The sequence below is a fragment of the Rattus rattus genome, chromosome 2 (assembly GCF_011064425.1).
Source record: "Rattus rattus isolate New Zealand chromosome 2, Rrattus_CSIRO_v1, whole genome shotgun sequence".
Taxonomy (NCBI): domain Eukaryota; kingdom Metazoa; phylum Chordata; class Mammalia; order Rodentia; family Muridae; genus Rattus; species Rattus rattus.
In genome coordinates, this window is record NC_046155.1 from 28576337 (window position 1) to 28595924 (window position 19588).

General features: G+C 44.2%; 1 protein-coding gene across 1 annotated transcript in view; it reads right to left on the reverse strand.

Moving 5' to 3' along the window:
* The window catches only part of Glis3 (GLIS family zinc finger 3), a 415784-nt gene that overhangs the window by 251618 nt on the left and 144578 nt on the right, over positions 1 to 19588 (reverse strand). The window contains exon 4 of the mRNA XM_032891769.1: positions 13850 to 14963. Within this exon, the coding sequence (XP_032747660.1) occupies positions 13850 to 14963 (1114 nt within the window). The remainder of the gene's footprint in view (positions 1 to 13849; positions 14964 to 19588) is intronic.

Consider the following 19588-nt stretch of genomic DNA (forward strand, 5'->3'; position numbering starts at 1 on the left):
GTATTACTACTTTTCAGTAGGCTTACACAGTAGGTATTATTAGAACTAAGCTACAGGCCCTCCAATTCCAAGAGCTGATGACCATGATGAATTTCTTTTCTTAGCACGGATACCCGTTGCTTTGTCTGTGGGCCTCCTGGTCTAGCACAAAGGCAGGTATTTGCATGGGAGACTGAGATAGCCGCTTCCTTCCAAACTCTTTTCCCCTCATTCACCCTTCAGAACTCTCCTAGATGCATTTAGAGACAAGGTGGGGTTAGGGAACACAACAGTCCTGGGCGAAGTAGCTGCAAGGTTTGCAGGAACAAGAATTCCCTCTCCTGACTCCTTTCTCTTTCAGAGCCTGCTACAGAAAGAACAGAGACCAGTCCATCGTCACTCTGCTTCATAATTCCCTAGTTCAGCCAGTCTCCTAACTTTAAATACTAACTACACAGACGACTCAAACATCATGGCAGCAGCCAAGACTTTACTGATGTCCAGACTCACCATCTAAATGTCTAAACAACTTCCTTATCAAGTCCAAACCCAAATTGCATCCTTCACAACTCTACCAGAACCACATCAACACCAGTTAAAGGGAATGTCGTGGCTTCCAGACATAGAAGCTAAAGCTGGGACTCACCTCTGATATTTCCCGCTTGCCCGGCCCATGGTCAACCTTTGGAAATAAATCCTGTCATATCTAGCCATATGTTCAGATTTCTCCCAGTCTCTACTGCTCTACTTACATAAGTAAGACAGTCGGACAGAAGGCTACTGCTATAACTCCAACTCTTGAAGGTGTGAACCCTCACTTTGACGCCTTTGTCCTCAATCTACTCACTACACAGCACTCAAGGATTCCAGGACAAATCGAATCCTAACCTTCTTCCACTCAAAACCATCGTTACCCGGTTCTACAAGGCCCTCAACAGTCCGTCCGGTCCTCAAGAGTTCCCCTAACTCTGTCTTCTCTTTTCTTGGTTCAATCGTTCCAGGCCACTCCTTCATCCATTGACTACAAACAGGCCAAAATCCCTCCTCTCAAAGTGGAATTGTGTTCTCTTTATATCTGCATTGCTCACTACCTTCCTCTTTAGAGCAGTAAGTTCAAGGGAGACCGAGAACGTTGGGGTTGGCTCCATTCTGTCTATTCTATCCCTACTGCTCAGTGAGTGACTGGCTGAATGTTTGCTCCACACATGAGGGAAGCAGACAGTGAATAGAGTCTTTATTCTGTTTTGCATCTGAGGGTCACTTCTTGAGACCACAGAGGGCATGCATACCTATAATTAGATGAACGACTCACCATTACATAAACCAGATATTTAAATATTTAAGATACTTAAGTGAAGCAATTATATGAGAGCTCCCCCCCATCATCGCAGTTTTCTTTGTGTTTCCTTTCTGTCACACTCGCTCTTGTAAAAAGTAAAGGAGGAAACAAAACAACGTGATTTAGTGATGGTCAGTAGAATGCTTTGTTCTGTGTGCAGTAGAAATGCATGAATTCTGCATTTAAGAGTTTGAAGCTGGACCCCATTGCAGACACCTTCAATTAAGCCTATTCTCATCTCAGTTAAGAGAGAATTCAACTTCAGAATTTCGCTCCCAGGCACAGGTAAGTGGAGCAGGAGCCCATCAAGACACTTGGCAGTACCATTCCTTTGGGATACAATGGATTTTTTTTTTTCTTGGCAATCCCTATTGCCCACTGATGGTAATTAGCAAAGCAATCTTTGGAGGAAATATACAATCAGGCAACTAAAAATGCCTTTTATGGAACTCTTTGAAAATCAATCATTGACAGTACAAATGGTCAATATGTACTCTTAATTCAGAACTAAATTGTGCATTGATTCACCAAGATCTATGTTCTTGACCCTATGGTCTAGAAATTCATTTTTGTTCTTAAGTTCTGAATTCAAGGAAAGTGCGTGTGGCACAGTTGTTGATTTTGATTTAACACCTCAATTGAGTAAGCAATTAGAGTGATTTCTCTATTATTTGCTCGGATTGTACAGTGCCTTCCTTGACTGGTTCCGTCATAAAGACCCCATTCTGTGGACACAGCATAAAATCAGGGTCATAATCTAAATGCAACCTTACAGGAACACACAATGGAACGGGATCAGGCTGACCCAGACAGGCAGAGAGGCTGAAGTCCTCACCAGCAGTGGGTCAGCACACTAGGCTGCTATGGGAAATGGTTGCTACCAGGAGGAAACAGTTTCAATACACTCAGACTTTGCCCTGAGAACGCTGGTGCTTCCCACCTCCATTCAAGATGCAGCTGGAGGCTTTCAAAAACAGAGCTTGCCTTGCCACTGTGCTTTTACAACAACCGTATCCAGCACACCTCCCACTAACACCTTAGACAAGTTTCAACAAGTACAGCTGAATCACTTGAGATGGGCCAAAAGGTCAGGGCCCTGAAACTTCGTCAGCGTGATTATCTAAAGCCACTGGAAAGCACTCCGTGCATCTGAGAGAGCAGGTCGACTTTCCATCACACAAAAGCGGCTTTGTTTCTGCATATGTGACGCCTCTTAATTAGAATCGATGATTTTTTTTTATTGCCGATAAGCCTGTTTGCCTTGTTCCATTTTCCTAAAACACTTTTAAACATTTCTAAGGAGGGTGAGTGTCAGCGGAACACTGAGATAGGCCTTGAACCGGGGCTGTGGTTTTGTGTGATGTTTACGATTTGTCATCTGTAGGGATAATTTTGCAAGTTTAAACACACTAAAGGGCACATTATAAAGAGTTGGGCAATTTCGTTTTGTTTGAATATATTGATGGAAATGAACCAAAAGTGCCCACAGAGGTCCACTGCCATTCTTTCCTTGAGTATGTTGAAGCAAGCGTTCAGAGAACATAAGAACGTTTATGACCCCACTGTGTGTATCAAATAGGGTGCTTTATGAACAGAAGGTAAATGCTGTATTTCAGGGCCTTGGCAAAGTAACACCCGAATTTCTATGCTCGTAGGTGAGTGTCTCGGTGATTCATCTATGACCTTGCCCTCAGTAATGACTAGATATTCCTAAAAGCTAGGTGCCCGCAGGACAGGAAAACACCACACGGCCCCAGGGTTTAGAAGATGACGATCAACCACAAATCATGCCCCCAGAACATGCAATTTGGGTAAGGTGGGGAAACTGAGTAATCCATTTGTGATAAGGAGAGTTTCCCAGCAGGGGTGACTGTGGGCCAGTGCAATCTTTGGAAAGTGAAAATGGGGGAAAAAGACGGTTGGGCTGGGAAGTACTTAAAGCAAAATCCCAGGGCTAGCACTGATAAAAATCCCCTTTAAACCAACCAAACAGAGTGATGTGGTGTGGTCAACACCCTCACAGGAAGCTCAGAGACTGAGTAAATGACAGAAGTGCCTCTTCTCTTCAAGAGGTCAGAACGGGCCTGCACAGGGGATGGAAACGAGGAATGCTTTGGCTCCATGAACTGATACCTTCAATACCCCATGTTTTCTCCTGAGTCCACAGGAAGACCACACTCCCAACCTCCCTTGCAGCTGTGCACCATGTGCCTGAGTCCTGTCCAATCATGGGCAGGAGGAGACGCATCACTTTGACCTGCAGTTGCTAATAATCATCATTAAAATCTCCTTCATAGTAGGCTCAGAATGCTGTACTCATACTGAAGGGCCTGAGTTACTGTACAACTGCAAAAAACTATATTATAACCTGGAAAATAAGTAAGATTTTATTACACCAAGACACAGATCTGAAACTGCCTGTGGCAGCATGCTATCATCTTAATATATTTTACAATGCTCCTCCCTCTTACCTTTGCAAATCACTGCCTAAGGGTGATAGGAATCTCCCTCCCTCCTTCCCTTCCTCCCTTCCCCTTCCCTGTCCCCCATTACCTATCCCAAGCTGGCCTCAAACTCCCCAGCCTCCTGCAGCAGCCTCAGAAGTACTAGGATTGCAGATATGAACATCACCACACCCAGCCCTCATCTCATTCTTAAACGAGGTGATTTCAGAAACTGTCAAAAAAAACACTGGGAAAGTGGCCAATTCTCTTTCATAGCTTACCCAGAAAAAAAGCAAGGTGCTGCTACCCTGTGGAAGGTGAAGAGAACAAACTCTTCATTCCAAAAGTTAGGTCAAAATATTTTACTTATTTTTAATACTTTATTGTGGAAAATGTCAAGTATCCATACAAGCAGAAATAGCAGACTAATGAACCTCAATGTATTTAGCAGCTAAGTTCCATGTGCTGTGTTTGCTCTGTGTGTGTGTGTGTGTGTGTGTGTGTGTGTGTGTGGTGGCTTCTTACATATTAATTACTGAGCTATGGTAGGATCTAGGGACATGGTAAATGGGTGCGTAGTAGAAGGAAGAGATTCAGAGTCAGTCTCAGGACCCACCAGTTACTTTTAAGAAGTGCTGTGAGATTTAAATTAAGCTAACAGCTCATAGCACAACCATTTTCTTTCCCCTCCATTACCCTGGAGGAATTTTAGGTTCAAGGGAGAGGTTTAGTGTGTCCTTCCTTCCTTGTCAAGCTCAGTTCCCTCTGGGAAGGCCCACACTCTGAAACTTTTCTCAGACACTTGCTGTTCTATGCATGAATTTATCTTTCAATTATTCCCTGAAGTGAGCCTCGACTATGTGCAGAGTACAGGCCAGGGACCTGGTAAGGAGCCTCCCCAGACGGAGCCACCCTGCATGAAAATGGGAACACATTTCTACTTTAGGTTCATTTATACAACAGAGTGCACCCTCCATTTCCCCTTCTGTATTAATTCTCTCAAACCCCAGTCCAGTTAGCGCCATCTAACCTTTTGCTGACAAACTGCACACTGACTGGGAATGGGCCGAGAGGGCCGTGCATGGCCGAGGAGAATTCAGCACAGCCGAGTTTCTTCTGGAAGTCACACTCAGCAGTGTGGGTTCCCAGGGGAATGCCATCAAACAAACATTCTAAAGCACAGCCATTGTTCTGTACGATAATCCTGAGAAGCTGCCCTTACTTTTAAGAGCAAAGATCCAAGACCACTCACAGGACCCCACAGGGAGCACTACTAACGCCTGCGACCCTGCCATAGGCAAATGATGGGGCCTCGAGTGACCCAACCAAGGACAGTGCAGCCAGTGCAGCTCCAGGAAGAAATCTACAGAGGGCCATGGTTGACCGTGGTCTGGGGCCTGAAAGGATCCCTAGGAAAAGAGAGTCCTATGGAGAATAACTGATTTACTTTTTTCTCTTCCCACTAAACATCCTAAGCGTTTAGCTCTGTTCCCTATTAATTAGTGTGAGCTGGAGGGAGAAAAAAAACATCCAAAATAAACGTCAGCGGTGTCTGAGAAGGCTAAGAGGCTGATGAGCCTGCATAACGAGCACCAGGCCGCAGCTTGGTTTAACAGTGCCCCAGTCTCCTTACAGATTATTAAAGGAAATATTTAACTACAGGAAAGTTACTCGTGCGCAGGATAATGGACATGGCCTCTGTCCACATGTTAATCATTTTACATAATTGATCAAACAGCCCTGGTCTCCTTCTCCAGGCCTGCCCGGATTTTTTAAATTGTTTATCTTTAAAGTCCACAACAGAAAAGCGTTTGCTCGTCCTCACGCATGCATCTCCCTAGCTGCTCACATGGCAAGGGAGAAAGCAGATGCACTGTGTATGCATGCGCACATGAAGGTGGTGTACAGTGCGCATCCGTGCGTGTGTAGGCCAGAGTCAGACGCAGGTCTTCCTCGATTCTCCCTTATTTTTAAGACAGACTGGATCTGGAGATCAATGAGCTACAGGAATCCCTCTGAGTTTTGTCCCCTGGGTGCCCGATCAGGGAAATACACCCCCACACCCAGGAGCTTGTGTGAGTCCTCGGGATCTCCACCTAGCCCCTCACATTAGGGTAGAAAGTGCTTTGCTAACTAAGCCATTTACCCAGCCCGTAGGCTCATTGTAGTAAAGAATTAAACCGTAAACCTAAGAGGCGGTGATTAAATGGCTGGAGTCAATGGCTCATTTCACATGCAGCAAAACAGTGCTGCTTCCTCAGTGAAGATGGTACCTATGGGCTTTGCTTTATTAACTGGATCTCTGTTTATACTAACTGGGCTTATGACTGTCTGAACTGTAATAGTGTCCCAATTGGACACTAGATGTTCTTTGGGGGTCCTTCCTGCCTTCCACTCCACTCTTACCTAGTATCTAGATCTGTCCAAGTTTTCAGAAGCCATTTCTTCTACTGAGACATTGTGGCGCCTCCACGCAGATGTCCTCCTTCCTTTCCCTACAGGATATCGACTCTCCTTTCCAGATGTCAGCCTCCCTTAAAAGGGCAGTTGGGTCTCTACATGCAGAGCTGGTAGCCTCTCCCGACTTTTTTCGCAGCCCCTGCTTTGTGTTGAACATATGTTTGTGGGTCATCCCTGGACTGTGAATTCCAGAAGAGAGTAGCTCATGTACTTATCCGGCTTCCAGGTTACAGTCTATTTCAGAATACGCATTCAATGATGACGTAAGCAAAGGAATCCTCATGGAGGCCACATGTCAGTACAGATGCCATACATACCCTGGCTCACAATAATATCCCAATGACATAGGACCAAGTCCCATTACTCAGCACACTGCCCAGTCTTCTTATTTCCCATCTTCTAAATCATTTTTCAATTTAATTGTCTTTAAAGTGTCCTTAAAATTCCCCTAAAGAATTAGCTGTCCTCCCTACTGAAATGCATGACTATGACCCAAGAAAATAAAATATAAACACTGTGCTATCGGGTAAGGGCAGGCAGGCTTCACCCTACTTCCTCACCCAAGTCTATGTGACTAATGAGAGCTATTTAGGTTCCATAGTATTCGTACAGGAAAAGGCCACCTGACTGCCCACAGTTCGTTAAGTGTGAAATCAGGCATGTCTGGCCCTGGTTCTGGGTTTGCCAGACACACATCCACTGTCCAGGGTCAACACAACCATTGTCTTATGACCGTCTAAAAGCTTTGGCTCAATGATTACTACAGGAACTAATAACTGCATAGAAAAAAAACTGGTTTAAGGGCAGGTGTGTTCTTCTATTCTACAGGATCAAATTCTATCTGGACTTGAAGATGTCAACATGACCACTCAAAAAAAAAAGAGGTAATTAAAAACTATTCCAAAGGTCACTAAAGACCTTTCTAATAAATTGCCAAATGGGCTTTCCACCGTTGCAGTTTAAAAGAGCGAAGAAAAATACATTTGTGAAACTATACATGAACAAAACTCAAAAGGTTTGACATATACTCCAGTAATCTAATCATTTGTGGAAAGATTTGCATAATTCTAATTTTAAAAAATGTTATTTCAGGGCATAAAATTAGAGATGAACCAGAAAATAAACGTGAACTAAAAGGAACATTAACTGTGGAGTAGTTAATGATCTTGTTTAATGAAAGTGAGTCCTCAGACATTAACCTCTTAGAGGCACTCTCATTATCTATTATTTGTTATTATCTCAGAATCACAGAGAAATAAATTTAAACCAGGATTCTCTTCAAAACATTGGCCGAGATCTGTTATGAATTTATTTTCAGAGCAAAGTTCAAGAAAGGTTAGTTCCCCAGGTAAAGTGGATTAAACGCTTTCTATAGAGAAATCAAATTAAACCACGACCAAATGGCAGGTTTCCAGTCTTGGGATGTGAAATCTGATTTGATGGACGTCATCTAGACGCGGCCAATTCCCCATCGGATGGTAACTTCTGTGGCTTCACTGTTCCCTCTTCTTACGGACTTGAAGATTATGGTAACATCTATGTTGAACACACACACACACACACACACACACACACACACACACACACACACACACACACACACATAGAGTTGAGTATGTTTGTACTTCCCTCATATAAAAATCCACTAGGGATAAAACTCAAGACTTAATTGTACTGTTTGAAACCACTGAGTCTGTGCCTGATCTTTGACAGACCAGTGCCTTGTGGGAAATGACTTGGAAGTTAGAGTCTCTGATCTTTACCAGATGTTTTACTGGTGGTATTTCAGCCTCAAGAGACAAAGAGGATATTAATGTTAATTTTATTTATTTAATCGTATCAGGCAGATTTTACAAAAAAGGAAAAATCCAGTATTTTTTTTTAAACACGCCATCTCTCCAGCAACCTCCCTGATAGCAAAACTGTTTTGAAGATAGGTTTTTGTTTGTTTGTTTTGTTTTGGAGCAGAGAGTTTGGAAAGGATCTACTCTCCCCTTTATAAATGGGAAATACATGACCAATTTCTCCGTGCCGCTGTCGGGAAGGTGACAGTGCTATGCCTGAATCTCAGCTTACTCTCACCTCAACCCTGAACTACAGGCAGAGAGCAATACCCCTGTGAACATATGAAGAACAGTCGCTCGCAAAGCTACTGCCCCAGCCCTGGGTCACTCTGATCCTTCAACTCTCCCCTCTATGTGCTCTATTCTGAGAAAAGTGAGTCCACCCTGGTCACTATCAGACAATAATATGAATGAGAAGATGCTCAGTCCTAAACACAGCCTCTCCACACTTGGAAGAGCGACACATTAGGTTCCAATCTCTCTGGAGCCCAAGGTCAGAACTTAGAAGCTTTGAGAGCCCTGGTTCTCAGGCACAGCTACCCATTAGAACCTCCTACAGGAACTTCTACCCAAACCTATCGTACCCTAGACCCTGGAGTGGAGGCCAGGCACTGGGGCTCTGAAAAGCACTCTGGGTGAGTCGACATCAGGAAACTTGGGTTGCCAAAGAGACCCTAAGTAAGGAACAGCTAAACAATAACCTTGGAAAAAAATCAATTTTCTTCAGCTTTGTTCTCATCTGAAAAACGGTATGTGTGGAAAAACACTGGTGTGTGTGCTAATCAATGTCCTACTGTATTAGGATAAAAATACGGAGTTGTAGACCGTTTCAAGTAGTAGTAAGAGGACATATAAGCTGCCCCTCCAACACCTGTATCATCACCAGATACAGCCAGAAATTAAGGGTATCCTATACTTCAGTCCCTCTCTAAGAAAGACAAGAGGCAAATCCGTACATCCTATTTCTGCACATTTCTTTCCCCTCTAAAAATATCCACTACCCTAAGATTACTGGTTCCCCTGCCCATAGGATTTGCTTGACCACATAATTGTTTATCTGAAAATCCTTTTTAATTTTTTTGTGGGTTTCAATGTACATAAATTGGATTATACCACATTTTGCACATAGCATTTTACTCAATTTTACTCACCATGTGGAGTGTATTTCACTAATCTTAGACTCTTTCATAGTGTTACATAAGAATAAACCATAGCAAATCAGTTTACCTTGTCTGTGGAAGTAGAGTTAATTACACTTTTATATAAATAAAACCACATATGCGACATGTGTCTCATCCTAGGTTTCTATTCTATCACGTAAAGGAGTCTCTAAGAGAGACACATAAACATGGTTCTGTTAAATATACACATTTTCAAACTTACTATGAATTTCCAAATTGCTCTCCAAGATAGTTACACCAACTTATGTGCGCGCACACACACGCACACACACACACACACACACACACACACACACACACACACACACACACGCCATTCTCCATACTCATCAATATTTGGTACTATGCAAATTTACCCATTGCTGCCTATATAAAGGTTTTGATGTGTTAAATAATAATTATAGTCAAATATTTTCCTAAGGTCCTCTCTGGTCATGTAATTGTGGTAATCAAATCAATGACAAATCTTATCAAAAATAACAAAATAAAGGTTGTAGACGGGGAGAAAACTTTACAACGGATTTACTTTCTCTCAAAAAATATCTTTTATGGCCAAAGCTGGCCCATGACCATACATCAGGCCATAAAAGAGAGCTGGGGACATGGCCCCAGCTCTGTATTTATTTTCTTGTGCTCATAATCCAGTGTTACTTAAAAAGCAAACTGCCCCATATCCAAGCCAAAGCAAATACGCTGAATTTTGCCAGAAAAAATGCCTGTGGAGAAATGAGTCAATTCATACAAAATTTAAAACTGTCTTTGGTCAGTGACATTTTCATGAAAATTTGTGGGTGGGTAAAAGTTTTGCAAAATTCATTTTGCTATTGGATTAAATTCATCCAGGAAAAATAAGCAAAATGTAAGTGGCAACCCACATCGCCTCTAATTCCTCCTTAACACTCCCAAGGCTTTCAATTGTGCAGGAAAAGAGGCCCCGCGGTTCTGGACCTGAACAGAACCTGGGCCCCTGCTCACAGAACAGGCTGCTTCCCAGCATAAGCGCTCACGGACCAAGCTTCTCGTGTCATTCAGAATACACTTCATTGCCCCCGGGAAAACACTACTGGGCACTGAGCACCCTTGAGCTCAACAGCCAAGAGGCCTCCCTAGGGTGAAAGCCTTTGACACATTCTTTTGGAACCACCACTATGGGATCCTTTAGGAATGATTTGATGCACTTTGTTATCCTCTTAGGGACACAGAAGTGGTTTGGAGGTTGTGGTGGGGAAGGGACAAGTTCTAACTCTAAGATTTGTTCTAAATTGAAAATCAGGCACCTCCTCATCTCAGAAAGACTTAACAAAACTTGGCTTAGTGACACTTGGGAATGGCCTACAGTCAACAACCTAAGATTTACCAAGGAGAGAGCTGCTCAGAAAGCAAGAAGGTAGAGAAGATTGGTGGGCACCTAGAAACCATTTAACTTAAAAAACGTGACTGAATGTACTTTAAAACACAACCTCGCTACATTTGGGGTTCTGATTCATTTGAGATCTGCCTCTGCACCTATTGAGGCCTTTGCTTTGCAACACTTTGCCACTGTCTGGAACTGTCCACTTCATGCAACCAGGACTTTAAGGACAGGAGCCAGTTTGTCTTCCCATGGGAGCAGTCAGTGACAGGTGGGGCTGTCTGGATGAGAACGAGACCCATCCTTTTCTTCCAATGACAGAACCAAATCATGAATTCGGAATCTCCCCCTGGCTTTGTTCCCTTTGTTCCCAGGTTCCGGGTTAGTCTGCAGCCTCCCAAGGTTAGCAATGATTGATAAAGTGTGTTCTCCCATGGAGAAAAGGTAACTTGACAACAGGGGGGATTCCACAATAGTCTCTTACTGTAAAGCAGGCATTGGCCCTGACACACCCTCCTTTTACCATAATTTCCAGAAGCTCTTTGTGTTACTTGTAGTCATGGTCACCAAACACGTATCAGTCACCATTCCATTTCTTGGTTAAATAACCCAGTAGATGAAAATGATGACTAAGTCTGAATATCATCCACACAGGAGAAATAGAAATTAGATATACTTGAAACAAAACAAAACAAAACCAGACTGTCCCCTAAAATTCAAACTACTTCTAGGTCTTGTAGACACCCCCCCCCCAAAAAAAAACAACCCAGAAGACCACTTCTCCTAAAGAACGTGGTCACCTTACCTGACATGGCTCTGGTTTTGGGTAAGCTACCTTCAGATTTCTCTGCAATGAAACACTTCCCTGTTGGAAGTTCTGTGTGCCTGGATCCCGTGAGCTTGGGAAAATTCCCTCTGCAAAGGGCAGGAGGATGCACACTTCAGATGTCCATCCCCCTTAAGCACAACGCCTTCCTGTCTGCAGACTACAATCTGAGATGTCCGCCAAGCCTCGCCACTACAAGACTGCTTACTGCCAGCACTCTACAGGGTCACATAGAAAGCACGTGCCATGTAGCAACATTAACAGTCTTCAGAAGATAGAAGGTTCACAGTATGTATATTGACATAAAAATGGGTCACTTCCTGTTAAAAATGTACACTCCCAATGGTGGGAGATCATAGCATCAGTAACCCCTATGTACCTCTGCTTTATCTAAATTTGCGCACAGCACGTGAGTGGTTTACGATTCTAGTCCTGCTGTGCTACTGGATTAGTAAGTTGTGCACGTGTCCCACCTATGAATGAGGAGAGGGCAGACTAGGAGAGCACAGTTGCCTCATCCGCCCATCCTGAATGACACAGTGAATGGCCGCGCAGGCTCACCGCTCAGCTGTTCTTCCCCTCGACTATTTCTAATTTTAATGTTCACTGTGCACTTTAGCAAAAGTCAACTCTGCAAAGTTTAATGTCTTTGAAAGCTCTGGGACCGGAGGAGAAAAATGGGGAAACCCTTTTGCACAGAAATTAATTTTGAAATGCAAAAAAGTTTTTTTTTAAATATAACTCTAACTTTAATGTTTGTTTCAGTAAAGCCAAATCCAATGAACTATTTTCAGCCGGGGGTTAGTCAGAACTAAAAGGCTGGACTGTTTTCCTTCAGAGACTGGGTGTTTCTCCTGCTTGCCACAGGCCCCTGTGTTCCAAACAGAGTAAGCAGGATTGCCCTCAACTGCTTGTCTCTTGTTGTGGCATTCTCGACACAGAACCTACTGACAGCGTACAGTTCGGCCTCCTGGAATGTAATTACTCTTTTCACTCAGAACCTAACACTCTCACAATGCGTCCGCTTCAGGTTTTCCATGAGGGGAAAAAAAAAAATCACAACATGGGCATAATATAACGACGAGAAGCGCAATTCCATTCCACTGGAAAGCCTTACAGCTCTTTCGAAAACACCCACAGTACGCGGTGAAAGGGCTTCTGACTCATGCATCCCGGCGCTCACCTGCGTGGCACGCTTTTGCATCGATCAGAGCTCGGCCAACCTACAGTCAGTTGTCAACACAGTCCACACGCTTTGTATCACAACCCACTCTAGAGATGATGCTGGCCGGGAGGATCACAGTCAAACCCGCTCCTCTCTGATCTGGTTTATATCCTTCCCTTATCACTGATCTCCAGAACTCTCGATATTAAGGGAGCACATAGAATTCTGGGTTCTAACTCCGAGGAACTATTCCTGGACATCTAGACTAACAGAAAAACATATGTTTTTCCTTCCTTTCCTCCTTCCCTTCCTCCCTCCCTCCCCCCACCCCCTCTGCAAGAGTTCAGTGAGCCCTCTCAGACTGTGCAAAGCTATCTCTTGTGATCCTGAGGGTGAAGTTCTGCTTGTAAGCCCCCGAGGGCTTCTTCGAGGTGTGAAAGTGTGGTGAAAGCATTTAAGAATCAAATTATTCAAAAACAGTCAGGTTTGCCAAGAAACAGAATCAGGGTTGCAGGATCAGTGTTGGGAAAGAGGGAGGCAGGAGAGGCAACAGACCCACGTGCTTCAACACCAAAGGCACCCAATCATCTCGACCCAGGCTTTATGCTTTTCCACAAAAGTTATCTTTCCTCAAAATTAAGCGAGACCCCACGAGGCCCTGTTCCCGTGGTGTCTCCTTGGTGTTTCCTTGCTGACTGCAAATCATTAATGAGTCTCGCAACTCTAGAAGATACGACGTGCTAGCATGAGGGTGTACGCTGCTACCTCAATAGTCAAGTTCCTAAGTGGAGAATTCCTATCTTAAATGTCAGCCACGCCCCCAGATGCCAAGCCTCGCCTAAATTTTCACGGGTTTAAAAAACAAACTGATTATTTACTTTGGAAAAGAGGGGGAAAAAAGCTTGCTTGTGGCTCAGTGAATGGTGCCCTACATTTCAACAGCCATGCAGTCAAGGGAATATGGAGTCTGTGTCCTTTCCACAATCCCAGACTAAAGCAGACTGACCTCCACAACAACAGTGGCATGGGGCTTGAGATAGAATGGGAGAAAAACCAGCACCATCAAAGGAACCTTTCCCTTACACCAGCTAGAGGACGAGGCGAGAAACCTAATAAAGTACCTTGACCACCACACATGCAAATCCCACAGAAATAGAAACTCTTACCTGCCTTCTCCGTCCTGTTGGATAAAGTGCATGCGTGAAAAGTAAGCTGGACCTTCAAGACAGGTGGCCCAGGACCTCGGAAACTCCAACTCACCGTACACTTGTTGGGCTTCTCCCCAGAGTGGACCCTCATGTGGATCAGCAGTTTATATCGTGCGTTGAAAGGCTTGTATCTTCTAGGGCAGCCAGTCCAGAAGCACGTGAAGTCTTCCCCCTTGCGCTGGTCTATGTGGACCTTCTCGATGTGCCTCACCAGTTCCTCCTGCTGGTCATAAAGGGCGCTGCAGTCTATCCAACGACAGCAGTGCTTACCCCCTGAATCTTCCAGCTCTCCATCCTCTTCCAGGCCAGCCTGGGCCAGGGGCAGCGATTGGGTGTGAGGCAGGAGCTCTGGGTGATGAAGGTGTGGATGAGCATGGTATGGGGGTGGGGGGCCCTGAGGCGCGGGAAGAGGGAGAGGCGGTGCAGAGGGCAGGTCCAAGGCACTGGCCGGGAACTCCTCCAGGCGCTCCGTTTTGAGCATGTTGGCTGTCTGGCCATCCTGGCCCGGTAGGCCGGGCTGCAACACCATGCTGTTTCCAGATCCAGGCTGCAGGCCACCGTGCTCCAGCTGCTGCATGCGTTCGTACTCCAGTGTGCCATCCTCTCCGTAGCCCGGCAGCGTATGCCCTCCACTGGTAACCAACACGCCTTTCTGCCCGCTGGACACTGCGCAAGACTGGGGGATGCAGCTGCCACGGACACCCAGGAAATGCCCATAGACCTCCGACTGCGGAGACATGTTGGCTGGGGAGGCTCTTGATCCATTGATGTAGGCCACCAAGGATGTGGGTGAAGTACGGATGATAGTATTGAAGTCAATCCCGATGCCGTCGGACAGCGGGGACAAGGACAGCGCTCTCTTTTTGGAGCGGGTGGAGTGGGGCCTGGTTGCTGAGTGCCGAGGACTGGGGTAAGGAGAGTGGCTGTTTTCCATGCCGAAAAGGTAGGGTGGCAAGGAGTTAGAGACGCTGTTGCCAGACACTGGCGTGCCCGGAGGCAAGCTAAGAAGGTCCCCTAGGTCCATGCCATTCTGGGAGCTGTGGTTGGATGAAAGTGAAGGAAAACCCCTGTAGCTCTGAGACCACTCTTGCTTCACACTCAAGGCCGACTGACTCTCTGTCAGGCTCAAAGTCGTGGACACCAGAGACTCTTGCAAAATAACGGACCTGGGGCAGCAGCCAGAGAGAAGGAAGGAAAAAAATTTTTTTCAGTGAGATGTGGATTGCTTAAGAGCTGGGAGAACACTGTACCAACAATCCCTTAAGTATTTCCCTTAATTACATTCGCCAATAAACACAGATTCTTGGACTATGATAGAATCCCAGGCTTTTTAGTTCCAGGTAAACAACATTTTACCAAGCAAACAAGAGAAGCCAATGCTTACTAGGATAATAAAAGCTATCGTTATAACTAGTGCTAGTACTTTAATGAGAATAAATAGTCCCCACCTTATTTCAAAGTAATTTTTTATACAAAAGGGGGAAATTGAGGACTAGGAAGAAATTATAGATGCTTGTTGCGGCACACCAAATTAGTATTTGTTAAGCACCTACTGTGTACACCATGCTGTCATAGGTTTTGCAGGCCATACACTTCTCAACAGCACTAGTGTTCAGTTCAAATCTACTTGGGAAAGTGACATAACCTCATTGCTTTGTTTGTTTTTTTAAAGGAAATCTTACAAAACAAACGTTGTGCTAGGAACTTACTAAAACTTTTACAATTCCATTTCATGGATATTGTCAAATCAGACACTTTTAAAGGGCAATTGACAATGTGAGTATGCATCCATTTCTATCAAACATTTGTGGAAATGTAAAAATACAGGGGCACAAAGTATACCTCAGAGATAAAGTGCACACTTAGCTTGTGAGAAGCACAGAGTTCAGTCTTTATCACACACACACACACACACACACACAGAGAGAGAGAGAGAGAGAGAGAGAGAGAGAGAGAGAGAGAGAGAGAGAGAGAGAGTCCTTACTAGAACAAAGCTACGATACATAAAGAGAAATGGACTGGAGAGCTGCATTTGGAATCACTCATCAGGCCTTGTGGGGGCTAACCACACTTGTTAGATGGGTTTCCCATGAGCTCTTGTCCTTGTATCTGAGAACAGGTCACTCACTCGCAGTGGTTCATTTTTACAATTCCTTCCTTGTCCTTACCCTTTTATATATATATAAAAAAAGCTAAATATGTCACAATCATTGTTTGCATATCAAAGTGGTTCATTATGGTAACTCTAGCCCCTTGAAAATTCATACTGCTTTCCAAGGACATTATTGCCTTAAAATAATTTTTAGTTAAAAACAGTAAAAATTAAAGCGATGTCCCTGGAACAGAACATTCATGCCCCAAAAAGGATCAACATGTAGACACATAGAAAAGGAACCAGATCCCAACCCAGAAGCCTCTGATAGCTGAGAAGCTTGGCTTATGCACATGCGTCTGCAGCTGGCTTTCCAGAATGCTTTATTTAAACAGACTAATCACCCAAAGTTCTTCTATAAACTGTGTGACTTCTCTAGATGGACTCATTTACTGTCTCCAGGCATTAAATGTCAAGCTGTTGTAAAGGAAGGAGGAAGCTTCGTTTCACCTGTCCCCTTCTTGGCTTCACAAAATGGAAACCAGGAACACTGTTTGTGCCAAGCCTGGGGTATGTGGAGAAAGCGTCTAGGCTCAGAAAGTCACAGAAAGGTGGTAGCAGACACTGTAATGGACCCGAAGGCCGGTGGGTATGGGGATGTTTACCAATGGTGGACACGGCAGGAACCTGTGTCCAACCGCCCTTGATGTAGATTTGCCTTGTGCTTTTCTCACGTCCTTACATTTGGGCTAAAGTCCATCTGCGAGTGGCTTCTGCACAGGTTGGATTTTAATTCCCCTTGGACACATCTCAATTATTTCTTGAGCACTTACAGCATGGGGCTCTTCCTGCAGAGCTCAGCAGAAAACTCTGGCGGCTGGATGTCAAGAGCCTTTTGACCCTACCCCCCAGTGAGAGGCAGAAATTACATTTGGACACACGCTACCTCGGTGGAGATGCCATATATGAAGCAGAGACAAATGACTCTGCTTTTCACCAAGGTCGAGGAACTACGGAGCTTCAGAAGACTGGCAGAGCTCACGGTGGTAGCCATTTTAGAACATTTCGGACTTCTAAGCAGCCAAAGTAGCTTGTTCAACTAGAAGTACTTCGCTGGTGAAATTACACTCTTTGGCTCAAGGGCAGCCTAAAGAAACAAGTTCATTTTTCCAATAATAGAACGTGAATCTCATTTCTCTTAAACTACGCTGAGCTTTGCTTAATTTATAGCACGACATAACTCCACATGGACATGTTACTTCTTCCGCATCTCAGTTTTCTAAACAGTCGCCACATCGTTTTCAGAAAGCAAACTGGATGAATGGTGTGAACACAGAACTAGCTCGGGCCCCTCCCTGCCTCTGACACCTCAGATACCTAAGAGGAAGAAGACCTGTGTCTCTCAACAAAGGGCTGTGGAAGACCTAATCATTCAAAGTCCTACCCCTGAGAACTATCTTTAGTAAGCGTCTGCTTTGCAAAGCAGCTCCACCAGCTGCACCACACTCTGAAGCAACTGTGAGGCGCTTCCTCAGAAAATGTCAAGCCCTTTCGATGAAAAGGATGACTTTTTACCTTCCCGGTACCCGACAGAGTGTGAAGTAGAAAGTGAGTACTCCAAAACTTTCTGATGACCAAGTACACAAGGAAGACCCAGGCCTGAGGATTCAGGGCTGTGATCCCATCCTATGATTCCAAAGATTAAAGCTAGAAGATCACAACTTCAAGGCCAGCCTAGACAATATAGGAAGATGTTATCTCAAGGAACAGAATCAGTAAATAAAAAAGAAAAACAATGATCTTGGTAACTGACAAACCACGATTTACAAAGCTCACAGAGCATTTGTACATATTAGCTGACTGAATACACAGTACGAGATAAATTAACTAGACTCTTAAAATATGTTTATAAAAGGGAGGTGACTAAAAATCTACGAGTTTTCTTCTGTGACAGTAAAGGAGTGATGTAAGGTCCTTAGCAAAAGTACAAATGGTAGAAAGTGACTGGCAGAGACCTGGCCAGCTTGTATCTCCACACCAAGTATCTTCTACGTGGTCCACAATGCTCGGCTTGATTGAAAGACTTGGTAAAACGGGCTTAAAAGCACACAAGCTAGGACTGCATCACAAATTGTCTTGTTTTTCTGCAACAGTATGTAGAACAAGCATGAAGGTTGCCAAGGACTCTAGCCTGTAACCCCTGCTGCTCTACACACCAGGCCTGTGGAAGAGAAAGTGACAAAGAACTCAGTATAAAGCTGTGTCACCACACTGAGAGCATTCTCCAATTCCATATGTTCATCTAATCTTAACGACATTATCTCTGGTGACTGGTTTATTTGGAACTGTACGTGAAAGGCAAGATGACAAATCTCAAACCAAATACAAGAAAAGTGAGAAACTCAGAAACCATCAGGGGAAAAATAAGCTCTGAGGAGAGCAGAGCAATGATGACCGAGTAAAGCCATTTTGTTCTAAAGACTTAAAGGTTCTAACTAATAACACGGAATTCCTTGAAGTGATGCTCATAAGGGAACACGCAGGTACATATACGAAGTGTGCATACAACTAAATCTATACAATCTATAATATGTGACATACATGTGTCATAAACCCACAGGCTCTGAGAAAGAAGATCAGGCCTAACCTTTCGGGAAACATCACCTAGGTACCCCAGCAAATCTTCCAAAAGAATTAGTACAGCCTGTGAACACAGAAAAGCTTTATAAGATATCAGAGTCCATTCTCGGTCCTCTTCTCGGCCTTCTCTGAGCTCTGTGGTCATACTACAAAGGACAGAAATGGCAACTATCAATAGCAATGTCCAATTCGGACTATGAAAAGACAAACGTGGAGTATTTGAATCTACGCTGACACCGCTACGTTAGGTGATGGCTGACCTTTGTAAAGACAAGCTATAAAACTGACACTGGGGAAATCAATTAGGTTTTCCAAGTCTTGGGTCCACCAGAACTGCCACAGGAATGAGTATCCAGTTATAAGTTCAACCACGATGCACATGGACACACTGGCTAGCTACCTATCTACAAAGCCCACAGGGGCAGCATCCCATTGTCTTTACTGATTAGGTCTGCTAGGCGGACATATTTAACAACCATATGAAGCTGTTTGTCATTTCTGCATACCAGCCTTGTCATTTAGGGGACAGTTATGCAATGGGCTTCACAGCAGGGAGTGAGTGATACCTAAATTGACAGTGGCTCCTGACTCTTCAGCAGAATACAGTATTTGTTTAGCACTGTGGTAGGCTAATGAGAAATGGCTGGGAAGTTAATCACAGCAAACACACAGCACCAAAGCAGGATTCTCACCATTGATTTATCAGAACACAAATTAAGGAGGGAGTGTGTTCTGAAATGAGCATCCCACAGGAAAATACATTCAAATCAAGCAAGTGTGTGTGTGTGTGTGTGTGTGTGTGTGTGTGTGTGTGTGTGTGTATGCATGCATGTGTGTGTGTCAAATCTCAGAAAACTTTTTCAACGTTATCAATGATGAAGATTTATCAGTTAAGACAATTACCCAATTATTAGCTCAAGCATAAAATGCACAGAAAAGACTAAATATATGCTATATATGCTACTGTCTGAAACCAGTTAAGCTCACACATGGGTTGGCCTTCTCTGCAGTGCAACGTGAAAAGCCCTACATCAAAGCTACTGTTAATAGCTGTATGTT